This window comes from Phodopus roborovskii, unplaced genomic scaffold (assembly GCF_943737965.1).
Source record: "Phodopus roborovskii unplaced genomic scaffold, PHOROB, whole genome shotgun sequence".
Taxonomy (NCBI): domain Eukaryota; kingdom Metazoa; phylum Chordata; class Mammalia; order Rodentia; family Cricetidae; genus Phodopus; species Phodopus roborovskii.
In genome coordinates this window covers 32,169,488-32,193,275 of record NW_026125052.1, presented here as the reverse complement: position 1 = coordinate 32,193,275, position 23,788 = coordinate 32,169,488, and the positions used below count along the sequence as shown (strand labels likewise).

The following is a 23,788-nucleotide window of genomic DNA, read 5'->3' as shown; positions in this document are numbered from 1 at the left end:
GGGGGAACTGAGGCAGCCAAAGGCAGGCCTTCCTGGCTCTAAGCCATCGCCCGCATCTGGTGTCTGGGCTTTCCCACTTTTGCCCTGTCAGAGAGGAGGGGTCAGCTGAGGCACACAGCTGGACTCACCCTCCGCACCCACACAGCCCCTGCGCGTTTCCCAGTGTGCACAGCTCCCAGAGGCCATATAGCGTGGCAGCAGATACAGACAAACAGTGACGACATCCTGGAAGACTAGAGTTGGGTCTAGAGGGGGTTAGGGACTTCATTGGAGCTTCTAGACATCCCCAAACCCCAATCTCTTCATCAGGAAGACAGGAATATGGAGGGCTGGCGGTGTGGCTCGGTTGGTAGAATATTTGCCTGGCATGCACAGAGCCCTGAACTGCAACCCTCTGCATAACATAAACTTGAGGTGATGGTGATCCCAGCACTTGCAAAGTAAAGGCAGAAGTATCATAGGTTCAAGGCCTGTTTGGGCCACATGAGACCCTACGTCCACTGCCTAGAGCTGGGGAAAAATGAGTGGCATCTCTAAGAGCCACCAAGGGCTGGGGACACAGGTGTCCGTGTCAAGTAAGTGAGATGTTGAAGACCAAAGGAGTGTGTTCATGGGACTCTCCCATGAAGGTCCCATGAAGGTCCCATGAAGCTATAGCTCCCAGCTGGCCTGCACCGAGTGAACTATGCATGAGCCCTTTTCCTTAAGTCTTCTGGTGCTAGTGGCTGGCTCCACAGAGACTTTTACAAGACTTCCAGTGAGAGCTCTGCCCCAAGGGTAGCTGGCTGTGTGGCCCTGCTGGCGAGCAATGTCTGTAGTTGGAGGTGCGGTACCACTCAGAGACAGCACAATGACTCGCCCCTGCATGGAGGTAGGATGGACCACATTTCAGCTTCCCTTGACTTCAGCGATGGGCCATACGCAGAGCTGGGTGGCCCCTGGTGCAGAAGCCCTTCAGCAGAGCTGTAGGCAGAGCCGACAAGTGGTCAGACAGCATCCAGGGGAGAGGGTGTCCTTGTTTTCTAGAGCTGGATAAACACCAGGACCAAAAGCAACTTGAGGAAGAAAGGGTTAATTTGCGGGCACATCCCTATCACAGTCTCACTGAGGGAAGCCAAGGCAGGCACTCAAACAGGAACCTGGAGTCAGGAACCAAAGCAGAGACCATAGGGGAGTGCTGCTTATGGGCTTGCTAGCACGGCTTACTCTGCCTGCTTTCTCGGACCCTCAGGCCCACCTGCATGGGACGGCACCACGCTCAGTGTGCTGCACCTCAATCATTGGTCAAGAACATGCCCCACCCGGCTTGCCTACAGGCTCCTTTGAAGAGCTGGTTTTCTAACTGAGGCCCCCTCAGCCCAGGTGATTCCAGCTTGTGTCCAGTTGGAAAACAAAACAAAACAGACAAAAACCCTAACCAGCACAGAGGGGGATGCTTAGGACTAGGTATCAAAGAATTATTCCTGCTTTTGCAAGGGTTAGGCTCTCAAAACTCTGGGAACTTGAAAGTGTCCTGGATTTACCTGAGTCCCTAGTGAATTCTGGCCAACTTGTGCTAGCTGCCCTTAGCACAGTCCTTCTTAAGGGGGACACGATGGGTTTGTGGGTGCTGTGATTTGGCAGTGGACATAGGGGCAACCATCCTGAGACTGGAGCTTGGCCTGAGGTCCACAACTTAGGCACACTTGACCCCACAGCACCCCAGTCAGCCACCACACCCTCACCCCCATTAAATTGATAAGGCCATTTGTTGTTTTTGTTTTTCTGGTTTTTTTGAGACAGAATTTCTCTGTGTAAAAGCTCTAGCTGTCCTGAAAATATCTCTGTAGACAAGGCTGGCCTCGAACTCAGAGATCCTCCTGCCTCTGCCTCCCAAGTGCCGGGATTAAAGGTGTGTGCCACCAACTGCCTGACAGCCCCCTGTAACTCGAGCTTTCTGTCCCAGCTGGTCCTGCAGCCCTTGAGCCCCAAATAAACACACAGACTCTATACTAGTTATAAAGTTGTTGGCCAATGACTAGGGCTTCTTATTGGCTAGCTCTGTCTTAATTATTAATGCATTTCTATTAATCTAAGTTATTCCTACATGGCCTTATTTTCCCGGAGAGCGCCTGGCACATTCTATCCTCCCTATTCCTCTTGGCAACTTCATCTGCCTACATTTCCCAGAATCCTCCTCATCTCCTTGTCCCACCTATCCTCCTGCCTTATTGGCCAACAGTGTTTTACTCATCAACCAATAAGAGAAACATATATACAGAAGGACGTTCCCCCATCAGCCCTCTTCTTTAATATCTGGATATTCTAATGGCTCAAGAACTTGAGCTTGGTCCTATGCAGGACTGAGCTTGGTCCTCAGTTTGAAGCTCTTGAGTCTGCATTTTGGGGCACGTGGGCACAATGATCTAGCAGTTGTGAATACCTGCCACTGTGTGAGCCACGGGCTCCTCAAACAACTCTCTGGATCCTTGGACTAGGTCCTAAGAGCAGAGTCATGACATATGCACTAGAAAAATCTATCTCCAATGTCAGCCACCCACAGTGAGAGGCTGCCGTCTGCAGCCATTGCACGCTAGCTCTGGCCAGTGAAAGGACCTGTTGGCTTCAGTGGGTCCACAGGGCTTGGGTAGTTCACAGCAGCTGTGACACAGTAGAGCCCCTTTCCACTCCTCACTCAAGAGCCTTGAGCCTGGGTAGACGGGAAGAGCAGAGGAGTTTGATGCAAAGAGTAAACCCAGCTCCAGCCAGCTGTGTTCTTTGCTGGCTCCTCCCTCCCGGTACTGATGCTGGCTGGTGTCAGGGAGTCTGCTCATCATGCTGTCAGAGAGCTACACCTGCTTCAGAGGAAAGCCCTGGGTTCACTGCGGCATAGCTGGGGTGGGGGGGGGGAGGGGTTGGCTCATGAGAGCCTTAATGCTTATGAGTACTATCAAGTTCGTCATTGGGAGTGTTGAGGTCCCCACTGTAGGGGACAGGTGCCCCACTTACAGTGGACAGTCATTCAGGTGGGTCCTCGGGGTGTCTCTGTCAGCCTGTGGGGTTCCACTCAAGCAGAGCCAGCAGGCGAGTAGACATTCTCAGGGCAAAGTGCCCAGGGCCCCTGGGGCAGGGTGCAGCCCCTGACTCTCCTCTTCCAGGATGGAAAAGAAGCCTAGGGGAAGGTGGGATCCAGACCAGTCCCAGGGTTCGGCTCCATTATGCCCCATCCTGAAAGACGAGATCTTGGGGTTTATCAATCCCCAGATTTCTTCCATGCAGACCTTAGCTGTATGGAAGATTCCAGAATCCTGGCCAGTTTAGACACCAAGTGGGATACTAGTGGCCTGAGGGTGGAAAATGCTTAGTCTAGCGTAGGTGGATAGACCGCCTGATTCTCCACTCAGGTGCCGCTTGCTCACCTGCCCTCCCGTGGGGCTATTAGAATCGGAGTTGGGAATTTCTATGTGCAGTCTGCTGCAATCCATTGCCACCAGCTGACCGGCGGCTCAGGTCCTCTCTGCTCCTCCTCGTCATGCCATGGAGTAGGGAGACAGACCTGGGTTGATGCCCATTCCTGGACAGGGTCCTGCCCTTTGCAGAGGCCAAGTGTTAAAGCAGCCCCATGGGTCTGGCTGTTTACTGCCTTTGGAGGTCCCAGGCATATGGACAGGAGGCAATAGGTTTGGGAAGTCAGTGACTCTGTCCTTTCTGTTCTAGGATGGAAGCTAAACCCTGTAGTAGGGGCAGTCTATGGACCTGAGTTCTATGCAGGTAAAGGTGGGGACAGGAGCAGGTGGGATGGGCTGAGACAGGACAAGTGGGGCTGTGAGCCTTGGCCCCTCTTCACTTGCCCCTCCCACTCTCTCTGCCCCTTTCTTGCAGTGACCAGTTTCCCCTACGCCACCACAGGCACCGCCGTCGCCTACCGGGGTGCACACCTGCGGGGCCGGGGCCGGGCTGTGTATAATACCTTTCGAGCCGCACCACCTCCGCCCCCCATTCCGACTTACGGAGCGTGAGTACCCTAGAAGGGGAGGCTGAAGGAAAGCCGGGGAGCGTGGGAGGCAGCTCTGAGAAGCTGAAGGGGCTCAGCAGCCCTTCCAGAACTGTGGGGGGTGGGGCAGGACAGAATGGTGGGGACCCCAGAACCCAGCACCGCAGCTGCCTGCATCATCCAGACCCCCCACCACAGGGGACACCTCCAGGGGTCACTGGCCTCTGAGGGGCTGTCATCTGAATGCTAAACAGGGCCCGTGTTAGCCCTTGGGTCCAGCAAGGGCCTTCTGGGAGCCCTCTCTGGTCCCTTCCCTGGGGCCCTGCCCTGCACTGCTGAAGGGGACAGCTGCCTGCGGGGGAGGGGGGAGCAGGAGCTGATGGGAGAAAGGAGCTGACCGGCAAGGGTGTTACTCTATTGTTATACCAAACAGGGCACTGGAGCAAACGCTTGTTAAAATGCCAGTCCCGTGGGCGGGGCTGGCACCGTGCCCCCTCGCCCCTCAGCAGACGCCGGAGCCGACCTACCCCACCTCTCCAGCGTTCCCACCACTCTCTTGTCCGTTTGCTTCCAGGGTCGTGTATCAGGATGGATTTTATGGTGCTGAGATTTATGTAAGTGTAGCCCTGGGGAGGGAAGGGTATAAGTGCAACCTTCTGTCTGTGCCTGTGAGAAGTAGTCTGTCTGTCTGTCTGCCATCATGGCCTCACTCCTCCTGCCCTTTGGACTCGGTGCTCCAGCATCAAGGCACGCAGAGGGTGGCCATTGATAGTGGTTACCTCCGTAGCCCTATAAGCCTAAGGTGTCCTACCCCATACGGCGGGGGGCTATATGAGGCTCACTGAGTGGCCCTCTCCCATCCCTAACCATGCCAGGATGAGCAGAGAGACCAAAGGCAAGCCCTGGGTGCCCACTCTCTCTGGGCAAGGTCCGTGCCTCCCTCTCCCTGTAAAACCATGCCTGTCATGGTCTGTGGCTCAGAACCCTCGGTGAGCATCCCCCACAATGCACCCACTGTGCTTTGCCCCGGGACAGATAGCTATAATTAACTGCCCACTGTCCAAGGCGTATCTGAACCAACCCCTTCAAGGCCCCTTCATCCTTCCTGTTATCCAGGGCGGGGTTGAGAGTCACCAGTGGGCTCCCTACAACTGTCAGCATTGAAGCAGTAGCTGTCTGTTGGCGGGTCTGTGGGCACACTTAGTGTGTGCCAGGACCAGCATTCAGCCAGAGATACAACTGGGGCACAGTAGTTAGTATACACTGAAATTGCAAATGCTTGTGAGAACGGAAGGAAGGAAGGAACGAAGGAAGGAAGGAAGGAAGGAAGGAAGTTTCTCTGGCTCTGCCTCAACCTGGGTGTGAGCCCCACTGAGTCCTTCCGCCATCTTTCCTTCCCACCTCCCCTGCAGGGAGGCTATGCAGCTTACAGATACGCTCAGCCCGCCGCCGCCGCAGCCGCCGCCGCCTACAGTGACAGGTGAGGCTGGGATCAGCAGCCTGCACACCGGGTGCTGGCGGGCTCTTTGGAGGATGGGTTCAGACAGACGGAGAGCCCCACCCACCACTCAGGACCTGTGGGTGCCTGTGTCTGGTGAATGCAGGGCTGGAAGGGAAGCGAATCCCGACTGAGCTCAGAGATTCATGAACCAGGGAACCCCTGACCCGTTACTTCCTGCCACACATCTCATGGAGCAGATAGAATTCCTGATTCTCAACCCAGGGGTCTCACGGCTCTCCAGACCCCTTACAAGGAGGGTGACTGGGAGCCTCCATTGGCCTCTGGAAACAAACTGTGGTCCTGTTTGTATCTGGGAGCAACCAGCCCTCCCTCTGCCCAGGTGTGAGCCTGCCCAGGTGTGAGCCTGCCCAGGAAGAAAGCTATGCTTGTTCAGCAGCAAGTCCTCACTGGAGGCCGAGCCCAACGCCTTTTCCCTCAGACTCTTGGCCTGGTGGCTTCAGACTTCCTGTTTAGGCTATACAGTAGATCTGCCTACAGAAAGCCGGCTCTCCCTGTGGCCCGGAGGCTACCTGCCCCCCTCCGCCATGGCCAGTGGGGCCCTCCAATCCTTGGCCTCCTTACAGTCTGTTGCTCTGCCTTACCAAATGTGCAAGGCACATACAGGGTTCTATGACCCCGCCTTGTCCTCAGGATTTGTCACATCACAGATTAGGTGAGCAGAAGGTCATGTGGGACAGAGTGCCACCCCTTGGGCCATGATGCTCCTGATCCCCACCCCATCTCTCTCTTCAGTCAAACCCTTTCCCAGCTCTTAGCCCTAGTTCTCGCTGGAGGCAGAGTCACATGAACTTGCTAAGAACTCTACTCCCTCCAAGGAGAGCACACTGGCCGCCTAACAAAGGGGATAGATACTGCTAGGTTCCAGAAACTTCCTTCTAAACAGGAAGGAAGGACAAGCAGCTGAGAGGGTCTGGTGGGGAGGGAGGAGCCTCGTGGGAGGGTGCTGGCCTGGGCAGGCTGGCCAGCTGTTCCCTACTTCAGCTACCCCTCTCGGGCGCCCTCTCCCTCCCTGCTTTTCCCTAGTTATGGCAGAGTCTATGCAGCTACCGATCCCTACCATCATACCATTGGCCCCACAGCGACCTACAGCATCGGAACCATGGTAAGAACAGCTGCCACTAGCAGGAGAGCCATCCTGCAATGGGACTGGGTGGGGCAAGGCTGTGGGAAGAGGCCAGGCCTCCAGCCAGGGCCTAGTTCTGGAGAGTCGGGGAAATCTGTTGAGAAGGAGGGACTTGCCTGGAAGGCAGGTTCGACCCTCTACGATGACTGGACCTCTGGGAAGAGTTCCAGAGCCCAGTGACCACAGTCCTGTCCAGGTCCCTCCATTCCCGGTACCATGGCCTTTCCTCCCTGCGGTGGCTGCAGAGGCCTGGCAGTTTGGGCAGGTGTGACCTATTCTTCCCTGGGAAGTGTCTGAGGTTAATCCCCCACCCTCCTGTCCCGTCTCACTTGGACGGCAACCCTTTCTCACCAGACTCTCTTCCCAGACTCCCCGGGGCTCCATGGACTTGGGTTCCAGCAGCCTCGCTCCCACACAGTGTCAGGGTGGAAGGGTGGGCGGGCTGCTGTGTCTGTGTGCATGTGTATGTGTATATGTGTGTGTGTGCGTGCCCAGATGTCAACCTAGCCCAGACCCTCTGTAACCCAGTCTGTGTCCCGTGCACACCCATCCCCCACGCCTTAGCACCCCAGGGATGTTGACATATATTTCCAGCTTGCATCCAGCATCAAAGATGAAAACATTTGGGGAACTAACAGTAAAGAGAGAGAAAGCGGAGAGGCAACATACATTTTTTTTTCCTACCTCCCTTGGTTTTGATTATTCCCTTGACATTTTTGTCTTTGTTGATTTTTAACAAGCCTCAGACAGACATCCTGAGCAGGCCTGTGGGGGCTCTAGCTAAGAGGGTGCCACGGCCACACAGGAAGAGACCCAGATCCAGCACCTGCAGCCTGAAGGCCCAGGCTGCCTGCACAGCTCGGCCTCAAGGCAGCTGGCTGAAAGCTCTGACTCAAGGGCCCCTCCTGGTTACGGCTTATTTTCAAGGCTTGGGAGGCATTCTCCGACTTTTTCCTCCTGGGTTTGCTACTTATTTCCCATTGCCTGCAAAACTCGGGGTCAGGAACAAGATTCCACAGAAACCTCTCTGGCAGGACACAGAGCCGAGTCTAGCAGACCCTAGTGGGCCCAGATGCAGGCAGGGTAGGAGCAGGGAGCCACTCACTGAGCAGGAGCCATGTCAGAGGAGACTGACCAGCCCTGTAGGCATGAGGAGATAGCTCCACCAGAGGGCACAGTGGGCCCAGGTGAAGCCCCAAGAAGTGACCCCAGAGACAGTATAGAAGTCTGTAAGAGACAGTCAGACCTCCCAGCCCCATGACCACCACAGAGGAACCAGGCCCCTGGTTGCTATGTCAACCAGAAACCCATTCTTCCCAAAGAAATACCATTGGGGGAAAGAAAGTGGGATTAGCTATTTCTTTTTCTTTCTTCTTTTTTTTTTTTTGGTTTTCCTTTTTTTTTTTTTTTTTTTTTTTTTTTTTTTTTTTTTCTTTTTGATTTTTCCTCCCAATACCAAAAAGATGGTACTGATTGGCTGTTTTTCATCTTTGATGTTGCAGGCTAGCCTCTGCCGAGGAGGGTACAGCCGCTTCACCCCCTACTAGCAAGAGACCCCCTCACAGCATTCACATCACTGCTTATTCCAAACCAAACCCTACAGTCCCAACACCAGATACAGCCACCAAGAGGACAGTGCGCCCCTCCCGGTCAGCGACAAGCACCTCTGACCCTCTGCGACTCTAAAGTCCATAGATTTTTACCTCCAGCCAGCTGGTCTCCCCACCCCGCCCGAGCTGGTGTGTGTGTCTCTGACCCTGGTTTTCCTGTATGTCTGAACCTTGGTTCCCTATCTTGACGTTGTTGATGTTATACAAGCCACTTCAGGTACAGTATGCATTCAGCGGGAGCCAGGCCCGGGGGGACGGCAAGTTGTCCTACCAGGGCCATGCCTATGTCTCAGGGCGACAGGGGCCCTCAGAGCTCCAGAAGTGCCACCAAGACTCCCTCAGAGCCACCTCAGCCAACCCCTGCAGGCCTGGCCACCCACACACTTGGTGACTAGCTCTAGGCCTAGTCAGTGGGTTTCCCAGTGGGAGGGGGGCCTCCATCCACCTTTCTCTAGGAATGTCAGGAGTAGCTGCAGCCCTCCCGAGTAGCTGTGGCCCTCTAGACTTCCACTCAGCTGAAGTTAATGTTTCTATTAAAGTTTACTAACAATCCTCCTGTCCAAGTAGTCACCAGCACACTGTTCTGTGCACATGCTGCTGTGGTCAGCCCAGCTCTGGTATTCCTTATGGGAATGGAAATGTCCCTGGCCCCTGGGTACCCTGCTGGTCTGGATGGGTCTGGAGACCCTCCCTGAGCCTGACCCACCTCCTCAGGCATCTGAAACTGATGGCTCTGGGTATTTGTCCTTGACCTACAGAGCTACCCCCAAGACTCAACACACATTTTGTCAAGGTCCATCACAGGAGACGGAAGGGTTCCAGTAGTCAGGCCAGGGACACGTGTCCGCGTCCTTCTGCTAGCCTTCCTGTAGTCACCTGACCTTCCATTAGCATGCCTGTGCCTCTGTGGCCTTTGGGACCCAGCTGGTTCTACTCCCTAGAGCCCCTGAAAGTAGTCAGTTGGCACCTGAGGTGGGGCCTAGAGCTCCGGCCAGAACTAGCAGGTGCTGGCCCCTCCACTGGGGGAGGGAGGCCAGGACCACAAGGTGACCAACGTTGTTAGCCCTGTAGTGCATAGAGCCCTGCCCCCCCCCCATGCTCTCCACCATACCCTACCCTCTGCCTGGTCTGACTTACCTTCTACTCACAGCCCTGCCCATTCCTACGAGACGGTCTGCTTTGGGTCTAGCTTGTGGTGGGGTTCCAGAAGCTGTGGGGGGACAGCTTTATTTAGGGTCACTGTGGCTTCAGGTTGGACCCCAGACCACAGGCACAGTCGCCCGCCCCATGTGCTGCAGCTACCCCTCAGAAACTGCAAGCCTTGCCTTTCTGTTTCTGTTGTAGTGAAACTTTCCACCGTCTCCTTCTCGGACCATGAAGGGCAAAAACAAAAAAAAAAAAACAAAAAAAATCACAAAACAAAAAAACAAAAAAAAGATGTTAAGATCCAAGCAGCAACAACAACAACAACAAAAAATTCCAACCGAACCAAGAGGCATCCAACCGAGTCCAAGTCCAAGTCCACGTCTGGCATACGCCTGCACCGAGGGAGCTCGTCCCCCAGGGGGCGCCGGAGAGTGGCCTTGCCTGGCTGGCGGTGCAGTAGGGATGCGGCCAGGCGCGGGGAAGGACCTGGAGGGGAAATGTGGCCCGTGGGTGTGGGGCAGGGGGGCTCGGGTATCTATCCAGTCTTCCTTTCCCACCCTGCTCCCCAGGCAGGGGCTCCTAGGGTGGAGCAAGCCCCTGAGAAGGAGTGGCCAGCTGACTTGGGCTATCGCCTGCTGAGCCCTGGAGGGGCTGGGAGCAGTTAGGGGCCAGTGGCTTGTCACTTATCCCAATGTCTCCAGCCTGGCCTCGTTGAATGTGCTGCTAGTGCCGTCAGCTGTCCAACCAGCCGCCCTGGGGTCCAGCTCCCAATGCAAAGGGCTGACCTGGCTCCAGAACTCTGGGGCACCCCATGCTCCGCTCCCCTAAGTGAGAAAGCTTCCGGCTACCGAGAACAAAGGGCGCCCAGCCAGTGGGGACCCAGTCCTCACGCTGAGATCGTCCACGGGTGGGCCCTGGAGCACAGGCTTCGTTTGTAGTGGCAGCCTTCCTGAAGAAGGCACCCTGGGCTCGAAGGCCAGCCTCAGCTGTCTGCTAGGATCCTCCTTCCCACTCCTTTCTGTAGGCCCACTTGTGCTGGGGGTTGGGGGGGGGGCGCGGGGGAAGAGAGATGGGCCGGCCCTGGGCTGCACCTCGAGGTTGGGAGTCAAGGTGCTATGGGTCTGGAGGGCCACAGTGAGCGCAGGACCCATAGGGAAGGCAAGGAATGGGGACGTGTGGCCTGGCCCCTCCACAGGGAAGGCCAGCTGGGATGCGGCCCCTCTGCTCCCTGGGCAGGTGTAGCGGGAATAACGGGGAAACCGCGGGCCCAGTGGAGATGGTACAGGGGACAGGTAGCAAGAAGCCCCTGGCAAGGCAGAGGTAGATGGGGTAGAATTAACAGCAAAAAAAAAAAAAAAAAAAAAAAAATTTAACGGAAACCATGGCTCCCGACGTGGCACCACTGTCTCATGACACCTCAAAATAAATCACCTCACTTTCTATCCAGCATCAGCCACCGAAGCTATGGAAACGGCCCCTCCTTTTCTATTCCTGATGTACATAGCCCCGCCCCGCCGCCTGCCTCCGGCTCTGTCCTCGGTACAGGGCCCCTCGCCTTCTGCTGTTTCGGACCCTTTTCCCACAGCAGCTCAGAACCCCTTGTCCCCAGCCCCTCCCCCAGGACTGCAGCCGAGCTCCAGGCTTCCTTTCTTACCATTCGGTATGCTTCCAAGGTGTGACCATTCAAATTAGCAGTATTATTATTAAGATTAATAAAGATTTCTTTCTTCAAACCAGGATGGCTTCTTCTGATTTAGCTGTTCCCGGCACAGGAGGCGGCCGGTGGGGGGGGGGAGGGCGGAAGCACTCAAGGATGGGGGTTTGAGGCCCAGCCCTGGGAGAGGCCCGTGGTAATGGGGGAGCAATGGGGGGCAAATAACTGGGAAGGTACAACCCCTTGTGGGGGGGGATTGTCCTGCTGCACTGCATGCTAAGACAGGCTGGTGGAGCCAAACAGCCCCTAAGGCTTCTGCAACAGGTTACAGCTAAAGAAGCAGCTCGGGCACTGAATGTGAGGTTCCAGCGCCCAGGGTAGGGAGTGTGCGGTCGCCCTGAGCTGTGGCCCTCTATTCATTTCAAGGTGAATGTGCCGCCTGGCCTTGAGCCCCTGACTTGTGAAAGAGGCTGCAGAAAGGCTGGGAGGGCGGCTGTGAGGGAGAGCTGGGGTCTGCCCGGAGAGAATCCCAACAAACATCTTCACATTGGATAATTTATTTCCAAGCGATTATATCCACCAGAGGGGCCGAGGCTTAAACGCTGGCAGATTATAACTTTCCTGCACAGGAGCCAGTGTTGCTGGGACTGGGGACCGTGCTCCTGGGGAGAGAGGTTGTACAGCTAGCTCTGCCTCACGCCATGCTCTGCTAAGCCCCTTCCTTCTAATTGCTTGCTCGCCAGACTGTGAGAAAATAATAGCCACTATAAATTTTTCCTCCTTCTCTGCGTAAGATATGTTAAGGGGCCAACACTTTTAAAAATCAGATTCCGGGACCGCGAGAGAAGCGGGGCGCTCAGGAATGCTGTACGGCTCCCAAGCCAGCCGCCTGCCCTGCCTGTGGCCCACAGTCCCTCCACTCGGGGCATAGTGCCCTGGCTGGGGTTGCAAGAGTCAGGGCTCTGGGGCAGGTTCTGGCAAAGAACCAGAGAAAGTAAGGCCAGCACAGCTGGTGCTCTTGTCCTGCTGGTGGAGCCACGCTAGGGCACAGAAGTAGCCTGGGCTTTGGCAGAGGCCGCGTCCTGCCCCTGTCCCTGTGAGAGCTGGTAGAGCAAAATGTCCCCAATCTCGGGTTCCAGGTCCTCACCCTTACACTTCACTCAAGGGGGACAGAGATCGGCGAAGTCAGGGAAAAAGGGTGGGGGCAGGGGCCACTCTTGCCTTCCTGACCTGGCAACCGGGGACTCTGAGGAAGCCCCACCCATCCAACCCATCACCTCTGCGGGGTGGCCACGGGCATCTGCCCCTATAGCACAGCATGAGTTCCACAGATCAGACCCCAGAGGGGTCACACTTCTGAACACATACGGGCTGAGAAAGCTGTACGCTGTGGCCCCAGCACAGAGCACTGGAGTGGCGTTACCGTTGTCACCCGAGAACCACACACACAGCAGGCGGCTTCCACTCTCTCCAAGGCTGAGGGTGCACCCGCCCGCCCAGAGGGAATCGAGGCTCACCTGCGTCTAGGGAGACACAGGGAAAGAAGCCTGGTGGCACCCTGCTGCCCGCCTCGGCACCGGCACCTTCACCGTGAGCAGGCGGCCTATGCAGAGGCATGGGAGCTGGGGTTCACAGGGACAGTCGGCTGCCAAAGCCACCGGCCACACAGGTATTCTGAAATATGACTGGCCCCGCCCTGTAACAGGTGGGGGGTGTGCCCGGGCCCACCTGCTGGAGCTGCCCTGTGAGGACCCCTGACCCCCACCCCTTCCCTGAGGGGTGTTGCCTCAGCCTTCTGGAACATCACAAATCCTGGCCCTTCAGGGTCCCTTACTTCCACCAGTCAAGTTTGTCTCTGATTGTCAAAGTTTCAGGGATAGACAGACAGACAAACCACCATTCTCAACAAAGGCATCTTTTCAGACTCTGAGTGACAGGACAGCCTTTATGGAACTTTCTGGAAGAAACCTCGCATGCTCTCCTCCTTCCTTGAGACCTGCATCCCATGGAGAGCATTACACAGAAGGATGTGGAGCCTAGGTAATTCTTGAAGAGCACCCACGGGTCAGAGTTACCTGAGAGCATAGTCAGAGCCTAGAGACCTGCCGTCCTGGAGACCCAGCTACCATCAGCCCTGGATGGCGGGCCAAGAAGAAATCTCAGATCTTGAAGGTCCTGTGCTCTGGGATGGGCTCACTGAGGGGCTGAGTAGAGCAGGGCCGCCTTGCCCCACTCGGCCTGAGGCACCAGGAAGCCCTCCCTGGGGACAGGCTCCACCAGGAACTCCACACGGCCATCCTGTCCAAAACTAGCGGCCTCCACAGCCAAGTCCACCACACGAAACTGGTTGGCAAACGCCAGGCCCAGGAACATGGGCGTCTCGGTCCCAGGGGTACCCTCCGTGGCAGAGCTGCTTCCTGTCCGCGACCAGCAGTGAATCCGGAAGCACCGGGCTTGGAGCAGGAGGAAAGACCAGTGCAGAGTGCAGCTGAGGAGGAGCCGGGCAGGGACGCCCTCGGACCCAGAGACCACGGGAACCCAACGGAGCTGTGAAATGGTGACATTCTGCACCCGGGGCAGGGGGACCAGCAGGCTGTTGGCATCAATCACCTGGTAGGAGAGAGCAGGATTTCCTGGTTAGACGCCCAGGGAGGACACAAAGGGCTAGCACGCCATACACCTCCTCCTCAGTGCCTCACCCACCCCTCCTCCACCCACCCCTCCTCCACCCACCCCTCCTCCCCGGGAGCCCAGACACTGCCCTATCTACCCTTTCTCCCCACAGGCCCAGCTCCCACGCACATACCTGGATCTCTCCAAGGCGACAAATGAAACTCTTCTCCTCCCGGCTGCCGGGTGGCCGTGAGAAGCTCACCAAGAGGTCCTGAAGCAGGCACCCATGCAGGCTCACCTCATAGCAGCTTAAAACACACACACACATACACAGGCTGCTCACAAGCCAGCTACGGGGAGGGCCCTAGCCACAGCATGAAGGGGAAAGGATCGCAGGTGATACCCAGGGCAGCCCAGGGCTACAGAAGGTTTCTGAGAGCAGTGCCCTGGTCTGTGTCACTGCTGCCCAAAACCTCAAAGGTCAAGCCAAGGCCTCTCTCTCCCTCTTGTTCTGGGGCTCCTCGGGGGGGGGGGGCTTGTTCCTTAAGTCCCCCATGTGTGCCCATCCCCTTCAGGAGACTTGACAGCAGAGGGACTCACCGTTGAATCCAGCCCCCACTGAGCTGCTGGCCACAGCGGCCAACCCATCTGGCCAGCTTGGTTGGGGGCACCTGGAGGGGGCGGGGTCTGTGCCTTGAGCCAGTTTCTGCTAGAAGACATGGGCTTCAGAAAGGAGAACCCACAGGAAGTCCAAGAGGGGCAAGATGTCTACTTGGCAGGGCAGTGTGGGCACAGGGGGATCTAAGAGGCCCCTGGAGGGGCTGACCCTTGGAAGGACTTCCAAGGATAAGGGGGTGTGTATCTGGGACTGGCCAGATGCACTCATCCTGGCTTCTACCATGTAGCCATGGCTACGGCCCACCGGCACGCCCATCCCAGTGTCCTGCCCACAAGAGGACCTGTATCCAACCTGCCCAAAAGACCAGGATGCTTAGCAGCGTCGCAGAGGAGATCTTGTGCTTAGTAAATCTCTATGTGCAGGTAATGACCACAAGCCACAGATTCCATCCAAGGTGGGAGCTCCCCGCCCACAGCAGCCCCGCCCACAGCAGCCCCGCCCAGGACCAGAGCCTCCTCCACCTCCTTTCCATGAAGTCACCCAGCCTCTCACCATGCAACACCGACACGCTACCCACATGGCAGCTGCTGGCATCCCCTGTTGTGAGCTCCAAAGCCACCTGGACATCCGTCGAGACTTCGAACTTGTACACCATCGACAGGAAGAGCTTGGGTGGCACTGGGATCTGCAGGGAGAACAGCCTGGGGGAGAGAAACCCCATGAGAGCTGGAAGAGAGACTGTGGATCCTCCATCAGCCCCTCCCTGCCTGGCTCGGGCGGGAGTCTGGTGGGGAAGGACCTGGCCCTGCCGTGGCTAGGGCCTGGCCTTCCCTATGGTCACACTCTGCTGTAGACTGGAAGGCCCTGGTTCTAACTTCCTCCCGTGCACCATCTCAGGCAGCCACGAGGTGGGAAGTACAACCAACTCAGTGGATTGTTCCAGACGCCTGCACGACGCTGCGTCCTGCTGACACAGCTGCTCGACACTTTCCAAGGCTGCAGAGGCATCGTGCCCTGTGTTTGACCACAAAACCTCTGTCCCCGCTAGGCTCCTGCACACCCTCTGCTTGATTCAGCTGCAGACAGAGGGCGGAAGGCAGAGAGAGACCCACAAGCCTCATCCACCACTCACCCACCTCACGGCTACATTGTCAACCTCGGGTGGGATCAGGCCCTGGAGCAGCAGAGAACCGCCCCCGTGCCAAGCGTCAGCCAGACAGCAGTGTGTCTTCACCCAGCCCCCACTACCTCCAGCCAGTTTGTGTTCACCAAAGAGGGGCTGGGTCTCCTGGGCGCTAGGGTGGTACCAGGGTCCCACTACCTGCTCCTGGACAAAGAGGGGGAGTGAGAAATGGGACGGGGCGGGGACCTCCTCTGCAGAGACAGGGACAGGAAGGGGACAGGAAGGCCATACACACCTTTTGGCTCCCTCCTGCCCATCCCAGCCAGAGGCCAGACACAGGGAGGCCCACTACCCCACCCTGTCCTCAGCACCATGACCCACGCACCTTGCCATAGCAGACTCTTCGAGTCCCCAGGCCCAGGCAGAAAGAGGTGACGAAAGGCAGGGAGCAGATACTGTGCGTGGGCAGGAAGCGCTCCAGCAGTCTCCAGAACCTGACGGGGACATGGGAACAGGAGGGACTCAGGGTGAGGGGGCTGTTCCACATCCCTGCAGCCCTGCGGGGGGCTGGGGGACCCCAGAAAGGGGCCATCCAGGGAGACTGCCGCACCCTGCTGGGGGCGGGCCAGATGACATGGGCAGGAGGCAGCTCTCTCTCTCTCTCTCTCTCTCTCTCTCTCTCTCTCTCTCTGTTCCCTCCTGCATCCTCCCAGGGTTCTCATTCGATCCCTACCACCAGGTACCCACGGCAGCGGAGATGCCCTCTCTCCTGCCAGGCCGTGCAAAGCCCTAGGGGACTCACTTGTCCTGGTTCTGAAAGAAGTCACTCTTCTCCAGACACTCATACACCCAGCCAGGAGCAAACAGTGCCGCCGAGAAGCCGTGCTTGCGGATCAGCTCCAGTGACTGGGAAAACAGAAACCAGGGACAAGCGTCCAGACGGGCTTCCTGGACGCCAGCTCACAGCGAACGAACGAAGGTCCTCTCGGGGCCAGCGAGGAAAAGCTCTCCCTCACAACTCCCCGTTGCCCCACGAGCCAGCTAAAGAAGGCGGTTAGAGAAGCGGCTGGAAACACGGTGGACTCTGCCATGGTGGTGCTGTCTTGGTGGACAGGGCAGCTGAGCTGTGACTCCCCACCTCCTCCTCCTCTCTCTCCAGACACCTCTCCATCACCCTATTGGAATCACAGCGGGTGAAGGTCCGCAGCCACTGGGCTGTGTGGGCTGGCTGTGTGCTGCCTGGTTTTAACTATCACCTCACACGGCCGGCCGGATGCACCTGGGAAGAGCCTCAGTGAGGATTGCTCTACATTGGCTTAGCCTGTAGGCGTGTCTGAGTGCGTACTGTCTTGCGTATCGATGTCGGGAAGGCCTAGGCAAGGTAGTATAAAAGAGAACGCTGGACGCGGTGACCTTTAATCCCAAGAGGCAGAGACAGGGGGATCGAGGCCAGCCCAATCTACACAGCAAGTTCAAGGACAGCCACGGCTACATAGAGAAACCCTGTGTCGGAGAGAGGGGGTGGGGTGGGGGAGAGGGAGAGAGGTGGGGGGAGCTAGCTGGGAATAAGCAGGTGTTCATTTCATTTCCTCTGGTCTTCACGGTGTACTGTAGACTGGAACCATAGCCTGCGACTAAATCCTGTCGCATTTTGTCAGAGTTCTTTATCACAATAACAGACGTAAAACCAGGGCCCTGGATTAAATGATCCATCTACAGCTCCCTTCAGGACTGACAGACAGACAGGCACCGAGCCTGCTGCTCACCTTTCCTCCCTGATGAGATGGCCGGCCAGAAAAAAATCTCACTGGTCCCAAATGCAAGTGCTTCACCTCCGTCCACTACACACACACCCGCCCCTGCCCCCGCCCCCGCCCCCGAACACTGAGTGTCAGGAAAGGTCCCTCAAGGCCCTCCAAAGCCTGTGGCCCAGGAGGGAGGGAAGCCGGTGTCTGTGGGGTGATTCAGAAGTGGAAACAGGAAGCTCTGGCTTCCAGACTCAGCTGGAAGGAACCCAGGAGTTCCAGGGTGCCTCAGTTTCCCTTCTCAGGGGACACTTGCCATTTCTTTCCTTTAAGGCGCTAATGGGAATGGAAGGTCCCCAAGAGAGAGGCCACCGAGGGCATGCGGACCAGCAGCCCCGGTGCAGTGCAAAGGCCCACCCCACCTACCTTGTCAGTATCAAAACGGCCTCCGACCACGTCGCTCCGAGCAAACACATCCACGCCCACGTACACGTCAGCCAGGCGCTCACCGGCCTGTGCCACCATCCTCTGCAGGTGGTCTTCCCGCCAGTTGTAGTTGGTGAAGAAGCCATCGCAAGAGTCAAAGAAGATCCTGAGAGGCGGCAAGGACCGGCTAAGGCCATGCATAGCTACACGGGACACCCATCTGCTGTCAGCCCCCCCCCCCCGACGCTCAGGGCCACACAGCACAGCACCCATGGACTGAGGCTCCCTGGGACTAGAGTTTGCAGCATCCACCAGGGTGGGTATTGATCACACCTGCTCTCCCCTACCCAAAGCTGCCCGCACAGGATGCCCTGTAACCTGCCGGGCTCCTCTTCCTGCTTGGCCACACCTGGCGCTCACCTGTTCTGTTCATTGAGTTCATTCTGCCACTTGAGCTGCCCACTCTGGACCACACTGTCATACCAGAGCACCAGACCTCCAGGGACGTGCTGATGGAGCTGAGTGGTCAGGTACTGGAGAAAAGGAGGTGTGTTCCCCACAGCAGCTGGCTGCAAGAGAGGAGGGGAGATCAGACGCTTGGGCGGAACTGTCAGGAGAAATAACCCAGTATAGTAGAGAAGTCCCATGGCCACAAGGGAGGAAGGACCTAGCCACCCTTGCTGGGCAGAAAAGAAAACAGCCCAGAACTCAGGAAAAGATAACTGGAAGGGGTCAGTGGCCACCAAAAAAAAAAAAAAAAAAAAAAAAAAAAAAAACCCACACAAACCGGAAGCAGCGATGGGGCACACCAAGGAAGGAGGCAGGAAAAGCGAAGCCAAGGAAGCTCATGGAATAGCTGGGCTCCCCTCTCCCTGCAGTCAGAGACGGCACCAGTGGCCCTAGCAGGGTCAAGAAGGGGGCCTTGCTGCCATGGGCTGGGGCCTGGGTCCGGAGAAAGAGGGGTCATGCAAAGGTGTAAGGGTGGCACAAGGAGTCAGTGGCGAGCAGTGGAAAGAAGCAAAAGGGATTTGCAAAGCCAGGCGTGAAGGGGGCAGGCTCCAGGCCGCGCTGCGGCTGCTGTGCTTACACTCAGAGGGTTCTCGATATTGATGAGCCAACCATCAAAACGAAAAAACTGAGCGATCTGGACCAGCCGGTCAGCCACTGCCTGGTAGGAGCGCACATCCCCAGCCAGGAAGGATTCACAGAGCCTGCCTCCGTCCTGCCACTCTGTGATAAATGTCCCTGTGAGACAAGAGACAGAAACAGCTGCACGGACGGCTCTCCTGGGACCCAGGGCTTGGCCAAGTGTGCTTCCTAGACATCAGGACTATAGGAAAATGCAGACACAGCGCTACTATGGGGTGTGGTCGCAGGGGACGAAGGACAAAGCTGGAGAGATACCATTCTGAACCAGTGGTTGGCAAACTATGTGGTTGCTGGGAATTGAACTCAGGACCTCTGGAAGAGCAGCCAGTGCTCTTAACCTCTGAGCCGTCTCTCCAGCCCCTACAGCTGTTTTTATACCAATCACCGCCACAACGACTCATGGGCCACATGCTAAAAATAAGAACTATCGGGAAACATACAGGCACCCATCATAACCCATGGACATAGCTGTCCACCAACCACCTGGCCCTTACCCAGCACGCAGACTCCGTGCCTGTGTGCGGCGTTGGTCCAGCACACAGGGGGGATGGTGACTGTGTGATGGCTGAAGTACACAAAGATGTCAATGCACTGCCAGTGGTAGAAAGAGTAGGGATTCTGCACCTCTGAGCCCTGAATGAACCTGAAAGACACGGAAGAGTCAGGTCCCAGGGGGCAGATGAGGCCACAGTGATGTGGGGGGCAGCCTTGGGTGAGGTTCCAGCTTCGGTGACCGTCTTTGGCTCTGACTGAGAGGCTGCTGTGTGAGAGCCTGTGTGAGTGGAGTAACAGCAGGAACTACCTGAGGCTCTTCTGTCACAAGCAGGAGCTGGGGTGACAGCCACTCAGCAAAGCGCTTGCCTTGCATGAGTTCCATCCCCAGAACCAACTTAAAAGTTAAAAATTAAAAATATTAAAAAATCCAGTATGAGCTGGACAGTGGTGGCACACGCCTTTAATCCCAGCACTCGGGAGGCAGAGGCAGGAGGATCTCTGTGAGTTCAAGGCCAGCCTGGTCTACAGAGCTACACAGAGAAACCCTGTCTTGAAAAACCAAAGAAAAATAAAAATAAAAAATCCAGGTATGGTAGAGTGTGTTTGTACTCTCGGGGAGGAGATGGTGGAAAGTCCCAGATGGGCTAGCCTTGTCTGCTTGGTGAGTTCCAGGCCAGTGAGGAAGCATGTCTCAAAAATAAGGTGGCCAGCATCTGTGGAACAATAGCCCAGGTTGTGTGTGTGTGTGTGTGTGTGTGTGTGTGTGTGTGTGTGTCCCGCCTCCACATGCACACAAACACACAGAGCAGTGAGGAGGGTGTCCGGCACGGAGGTACCTGGGGCAGAGGGCCTGGAGGCGGAAGCCAGCTAGCTGGGCTACAGAATGAGTTCTCTACCAGGCTGAACTACAGAGCAAGACCCAATCTCAAAACTCCCAGAGTGTTTGGGGAGGGCTCATTCGCTACCCAGGACACTGGCACGGGCCACTGGGTCTGCACAGGCAGCATTCTGGCTTCTGTGAGCAGATGAAGGAGAAGGAAGGAAGCAGGAAGGCTGGCTACAGGCCCTGTCTCTGACTTCCGCCCTGTGTCTCCCTGTTATCTGCAGGTTGGCCATGCCCCAGACTGGGCAGTTGGCTCTGACTCAGCTTCCCATCACCCTGGCCTAGACTGTTCTACAGAAGTTTAAAATGCCACTCTAGTTAGATAGGAGAGAGAGAGAGGAGAGAGAGAGAGAGAGAGAGAGAGAGAGAGAGAGAGAGAGAGAGAGGAGAGAGAGAGAGAGAGAGAGAGAGAGAGAGAGAGAGAGAGAGAGAGAGAACGAACACAGGAAGCCAGAGGCAAGAGATCGGAAGGAGGACAGAGCTTATATGCAAGCATGCGCAACAGAGTATCAGATGAGAGCACGGGGCTACACCAGGAGCCCTAGAGACACGGCAGGCATTCCCTGCAGGGGCAGCCTGAGGAACTATCCGTCTGTGGAGATAGACACCAGCTCACCCATTTCCAACTTGCTTCTGCCACCTGAATCTTAACCTATAGGACTGAGTTCCTCTCCCTGAGGCGTCAAGGGGGCCATCTAGAACCTGCTTTCCCAACTGCCACCCTCTTCCCATCCTGGGATGGCAGTGCTGTGTCAGGGACCTCACCTGTCCTCCAGGTACCCGCCCATCATGTCGTGGCATAGCAGGGTCCGGGGCCTAGGGCTGCTCAGCGGGGGCTGGCGACGCTCCAGGGGCTCCAGGGCTACATTGAAACCATCATCCATGGCAGGGGTCCAGGCCAGGAGCTCCTCCAGGGATGATAAGTAAAAACTGACAGGTCTGGTGGTATCCTTGTCATAATATCTAGCTGGTCCATGGAGGGAAACAGTAAGGAATAATGGGAATCAGGGAACTCATGCAGTCACTTGGACCTGACGGAGAGGAGTGGCGATCTGCGATGGCCAAGAAAGGAAGCCTCAGTCACCTCACCTGGTAAAGGGTCTGGGTTGAAACTGACCACATGTCTAAAAGCCGTTTCCTCTTCTTGGTCCTCTTTGGTCCTAGGCAAAGGGTGGGTTTTAAAAGATTAATTTGTTTTTGTTTACGATACAGGGTCTTGTGCAGCCTAGGCCAGTCTGGAACTGACTACATCGTCAAGGACGACATGGAACTTCTAATCTTTCTCCTTCTGCCTCCCAAGTGTTGGGGTTGCAGGGGTGTTCCACCAACCCATTTATGCTGTGACTGAACCAGGCTTTCAGCTATCAACAGAGCTACATTCTCAGCCCCATAAAAGGGCAAATAACAGAAGCCATTTGCTAGATATCTCTGGCCATGGCTAATAAAACATACACCAGAGGCATGCATGGGGCCAGGGCCTGCCTGGGGAACTTGTTTTTCATCTTGTTTAGTAAACACTGGGGCCTGAGTCTGCTTGAACTGCCGCCACTGACAGCCCACACCTGAGTAAACACCTTCCCCATCCAACAGGTAAATCTCACACTGAAAACTCCAAGGTAGGTACTTCCTAGGGCCCAGGCCTTCTGTGGCCAAGGGATACACAGGGTCTTCAAGAATTGGCAAAATTGAAGGCCCTGAGAGGGCTGAACCAGGCTTTGTCTCCCGGGCACACTCAAGGGCACACTCAGGGGCACACTCAGGGGCACAGACACTCACTGCCGGCCCCCTGCTGTTCACCAATGCATAATAACAAGGAAAAGTATCTTGGCTTCGTGAAGTTGCAAAATCTGAGTATGCCAGAGTCAGGAAGCATTCCTTTGTTACTATGTTTTAAAGTATCACTTAAAGTATTCTGTTTTTAAGTATCACTTTAAGAGTAGCGAGAAGACACTACCCACTACCTTAGCCTTTTAGAGAGAGATGGGCAAGCATCTAAACTGGAATCCCCTAAACCTGCCAGGGCCCAAGGCAATCCCCAAGGCCATCAACTGCGACCTGAGCTCCCTCCTTAGGATCACCCATCAATCGCTGACCCAGGACCTCTGCAATTAAACTGAGAAACCCTTGGAACCACAGAGCTGGTCAGACCACAGCAGATTAAAATGGACATGCCTTCTTCTTCCTGTGGTGCTGAGGCTCGACTTCCCATGTCCCAGGCAAGCGCTCTACCATGAACCTATCCCAAGGCCTTCCATTTTTACTTCAAGACACTAAACCAGTGACCCTCCTGCCTCACCCTCTCAAGTAGCTGGAATTACAGGCCAGTGTCATCAGGCCATGCAAATCGCCCCTTTCAAATTTCATTCCCAGACTCTTCTCTTCCATATACCCCTCCCTGGCTGATTTACCCTTCAGCTGCCCCAGCGCACCTCCAGCACCTTATAATTCCTCCAGTAAGAAGGAAGGGACCATATTGGGATCCCTTCTACCCAGAAATACCTTTCCCATCAGCCAGCAACCACCCTATAGTATGAATAGTCCATCTGTCTCACAGCTGTGGGTTTAAGCAAGATAAGCCTGCACGGATACCTTTCCCAGGATCCTACTGACCAGGGAGTTACTACCCGGAAAGGAACAAATCTCTGGAGCAGAGGGGCATGTCTGTCCACTCCTGTCCACTTTGCCCATTCTGAATCTCCCACGTGGGTACCGACCAACCGCGGTCCTCTTTCTCATCCGTAAAGACTCAGTTCAAACACCACCCTAACAAAAAGCCCACCCTAACAAAAAGCCAACCATACTTGGGATTGCCTGATCTATGGGGCCACAGAAAGGTACAGTAGCCATGGCGCCAGCCTTCCAGGACCGGACCCGGTGGGCTGGGACAGGATCTGTCAGGGCTCAGGGACAAGGACACTGGTAGCTTGTTCGGGTGGCCCGTCTGCGGCCCAGGATGGAAGGATAGGGGGACGCCGGGATGGAGAGAGCCCACCGCGAGCAGTGGACAGTGAGTGTCGCACTGTGCCGGAACAGGCAGCATGGCCACCCCGGCCCAGACCCGGAGCTCAGCCCAGCCGTGCGCACCTCCGCCCGGGCCTCCGCCGCCCCGGCCTCTGCTCCGATTGGTCCTGAGCCGGCTTCTCTGGAGCCATGGGGCCCCTCTGCTGCGCAGCCCCCTGGTTCAGCACCGAAGGGTTCTCCATGAGCGTCAGCGCCCGCTGGCCGCTAGGGCCTCCGGACACCTTGCTCCACCAGCCAATCGCAGGCCTGGGCCTGCCCCCGCCGCCACTCTCGGCCAATGGAGAGTGCGCGGCGCCGCGGATGGCTCCTTCCGGCTGGGATCTGACGGAGCTCTGCCAGTGGGACGCGTGAAGCCGCAGTTAAATAACTCGAGGGGGCGGACCCTAATGGGCGTGGTCTGGAAAAAAGGGTTGCCGCGTGGATCCAGAGCCCGGGATTCTTGGTGATGCCCAAAAGCTCCTTCCTATCTGTGTGAGCTGTCACTCGCAGCAAAGCTCTCTTCCCAGTAAATTGAAGTGCAGCCAAAACAGGTGAAGCAATCTGACAGAGGCCACCAAGTCGGGACACGGTAGCGATGAGCCCTGGAACTTGGCCACACAGACCAGAGAAGCTGACCCTGGATCTGGCGGCTCCACCTACCATCTCCAAATGCTGGGATTACAGGCATATGCCATCAAACTCAGCTT

At 56.4% G+C, this 23,788-nt stretch overlaps 2 protein-coding genes across 4 annotated transcripts in view; one reads left to right on the top strand and one right to left on the bottom strand.

The window, feature by feature from the left end:
* The window catches only part of Rbfox3 (RNA binding fox-1 homolog 3), a 393,089-nt gene extending 384,924 nt beyond the window's left edge, over window positions 1-8,165 (top strand). Inside the window, exons 9-14 of the mRNA XM_051183097.1 lie at window positions 3,697-3,750; window positions 3,862-3,994; window positions 4,548-4,587; window positions 5,386-5,453; window positions 6,519-6,597; window positions 8,121-8,165. Of these exons, the coding sequence (XP_051039054.1) occupies window positions 3,697-3,750; window positions 3,862-3,994; window positions 4,548-4,587; window positions 5,386-5,453; window positions 6,519-6,597; window positions 8,121-8,165 (419 nt within the window). The remainder of the gene's footprint in view (window positions 1-3,696; window positions 3,751-3,861; window positions 3,995-4,547; window positions 4,588-5,385; window positions 5,454-6,518; window positions 6,598-8,120) is intronic.
* A 4,762-nt stretch (window positions 8,166-12,927) lies between these two features.
* On the bottom strand, window positions 12,928-23,417 carry Engase (endo-beta-N-acetylglucosaminidase). 3 transcript variants are annotated; one of them, XM_051181409.1, is made up of 14 exons: window positions 23,166-23,417; window positions 21,171-21,241; window positions 20,847-21,048; window positions 19,198-19,346; window positions 18,642-18,799; window positions 17,975-18,123; window positions 17,555-17,720; window positions 16,186-16,289; window positions 15,769-15,877; window positions 15,397-15,587; window positions 14,813-14,961; window positions 14,242-14,350; window positions 13,835-13,949; window positions 12,928-13,638 (listed from the first exon to the last, which is right to left on the bottom strand). In XM_051181409.1, the coding sequence occupies exons 1-14, from the start codon at window positions 23,282-23,284 to the stop codon at window positions 13,222-13,224; spliced, it is 2,208 nt and encodes a 735-aa protein (XP_051037366.1). In that variant the 5' UTR covers window positions 23,285-23,417; the 3' UTR covers window positions 12,928-13,221. The 3 variants fall into 3 exon arrangements, with proteins under 3 accessions (XP_051037366.1, XP_051037377.1, XP_051037386.1); XM_051181420.1 differs by having other exon boundaries at window positions 14,242-14,347; window positions 23,166-23,416; XM_051181429.1 differs by having other exon boundaries at window positions 20,847-21,044; window positions 23,166-23,213.
* Between the last annotated feature and the right edge of the window lie 371 nt (window positions 23,418-23,788).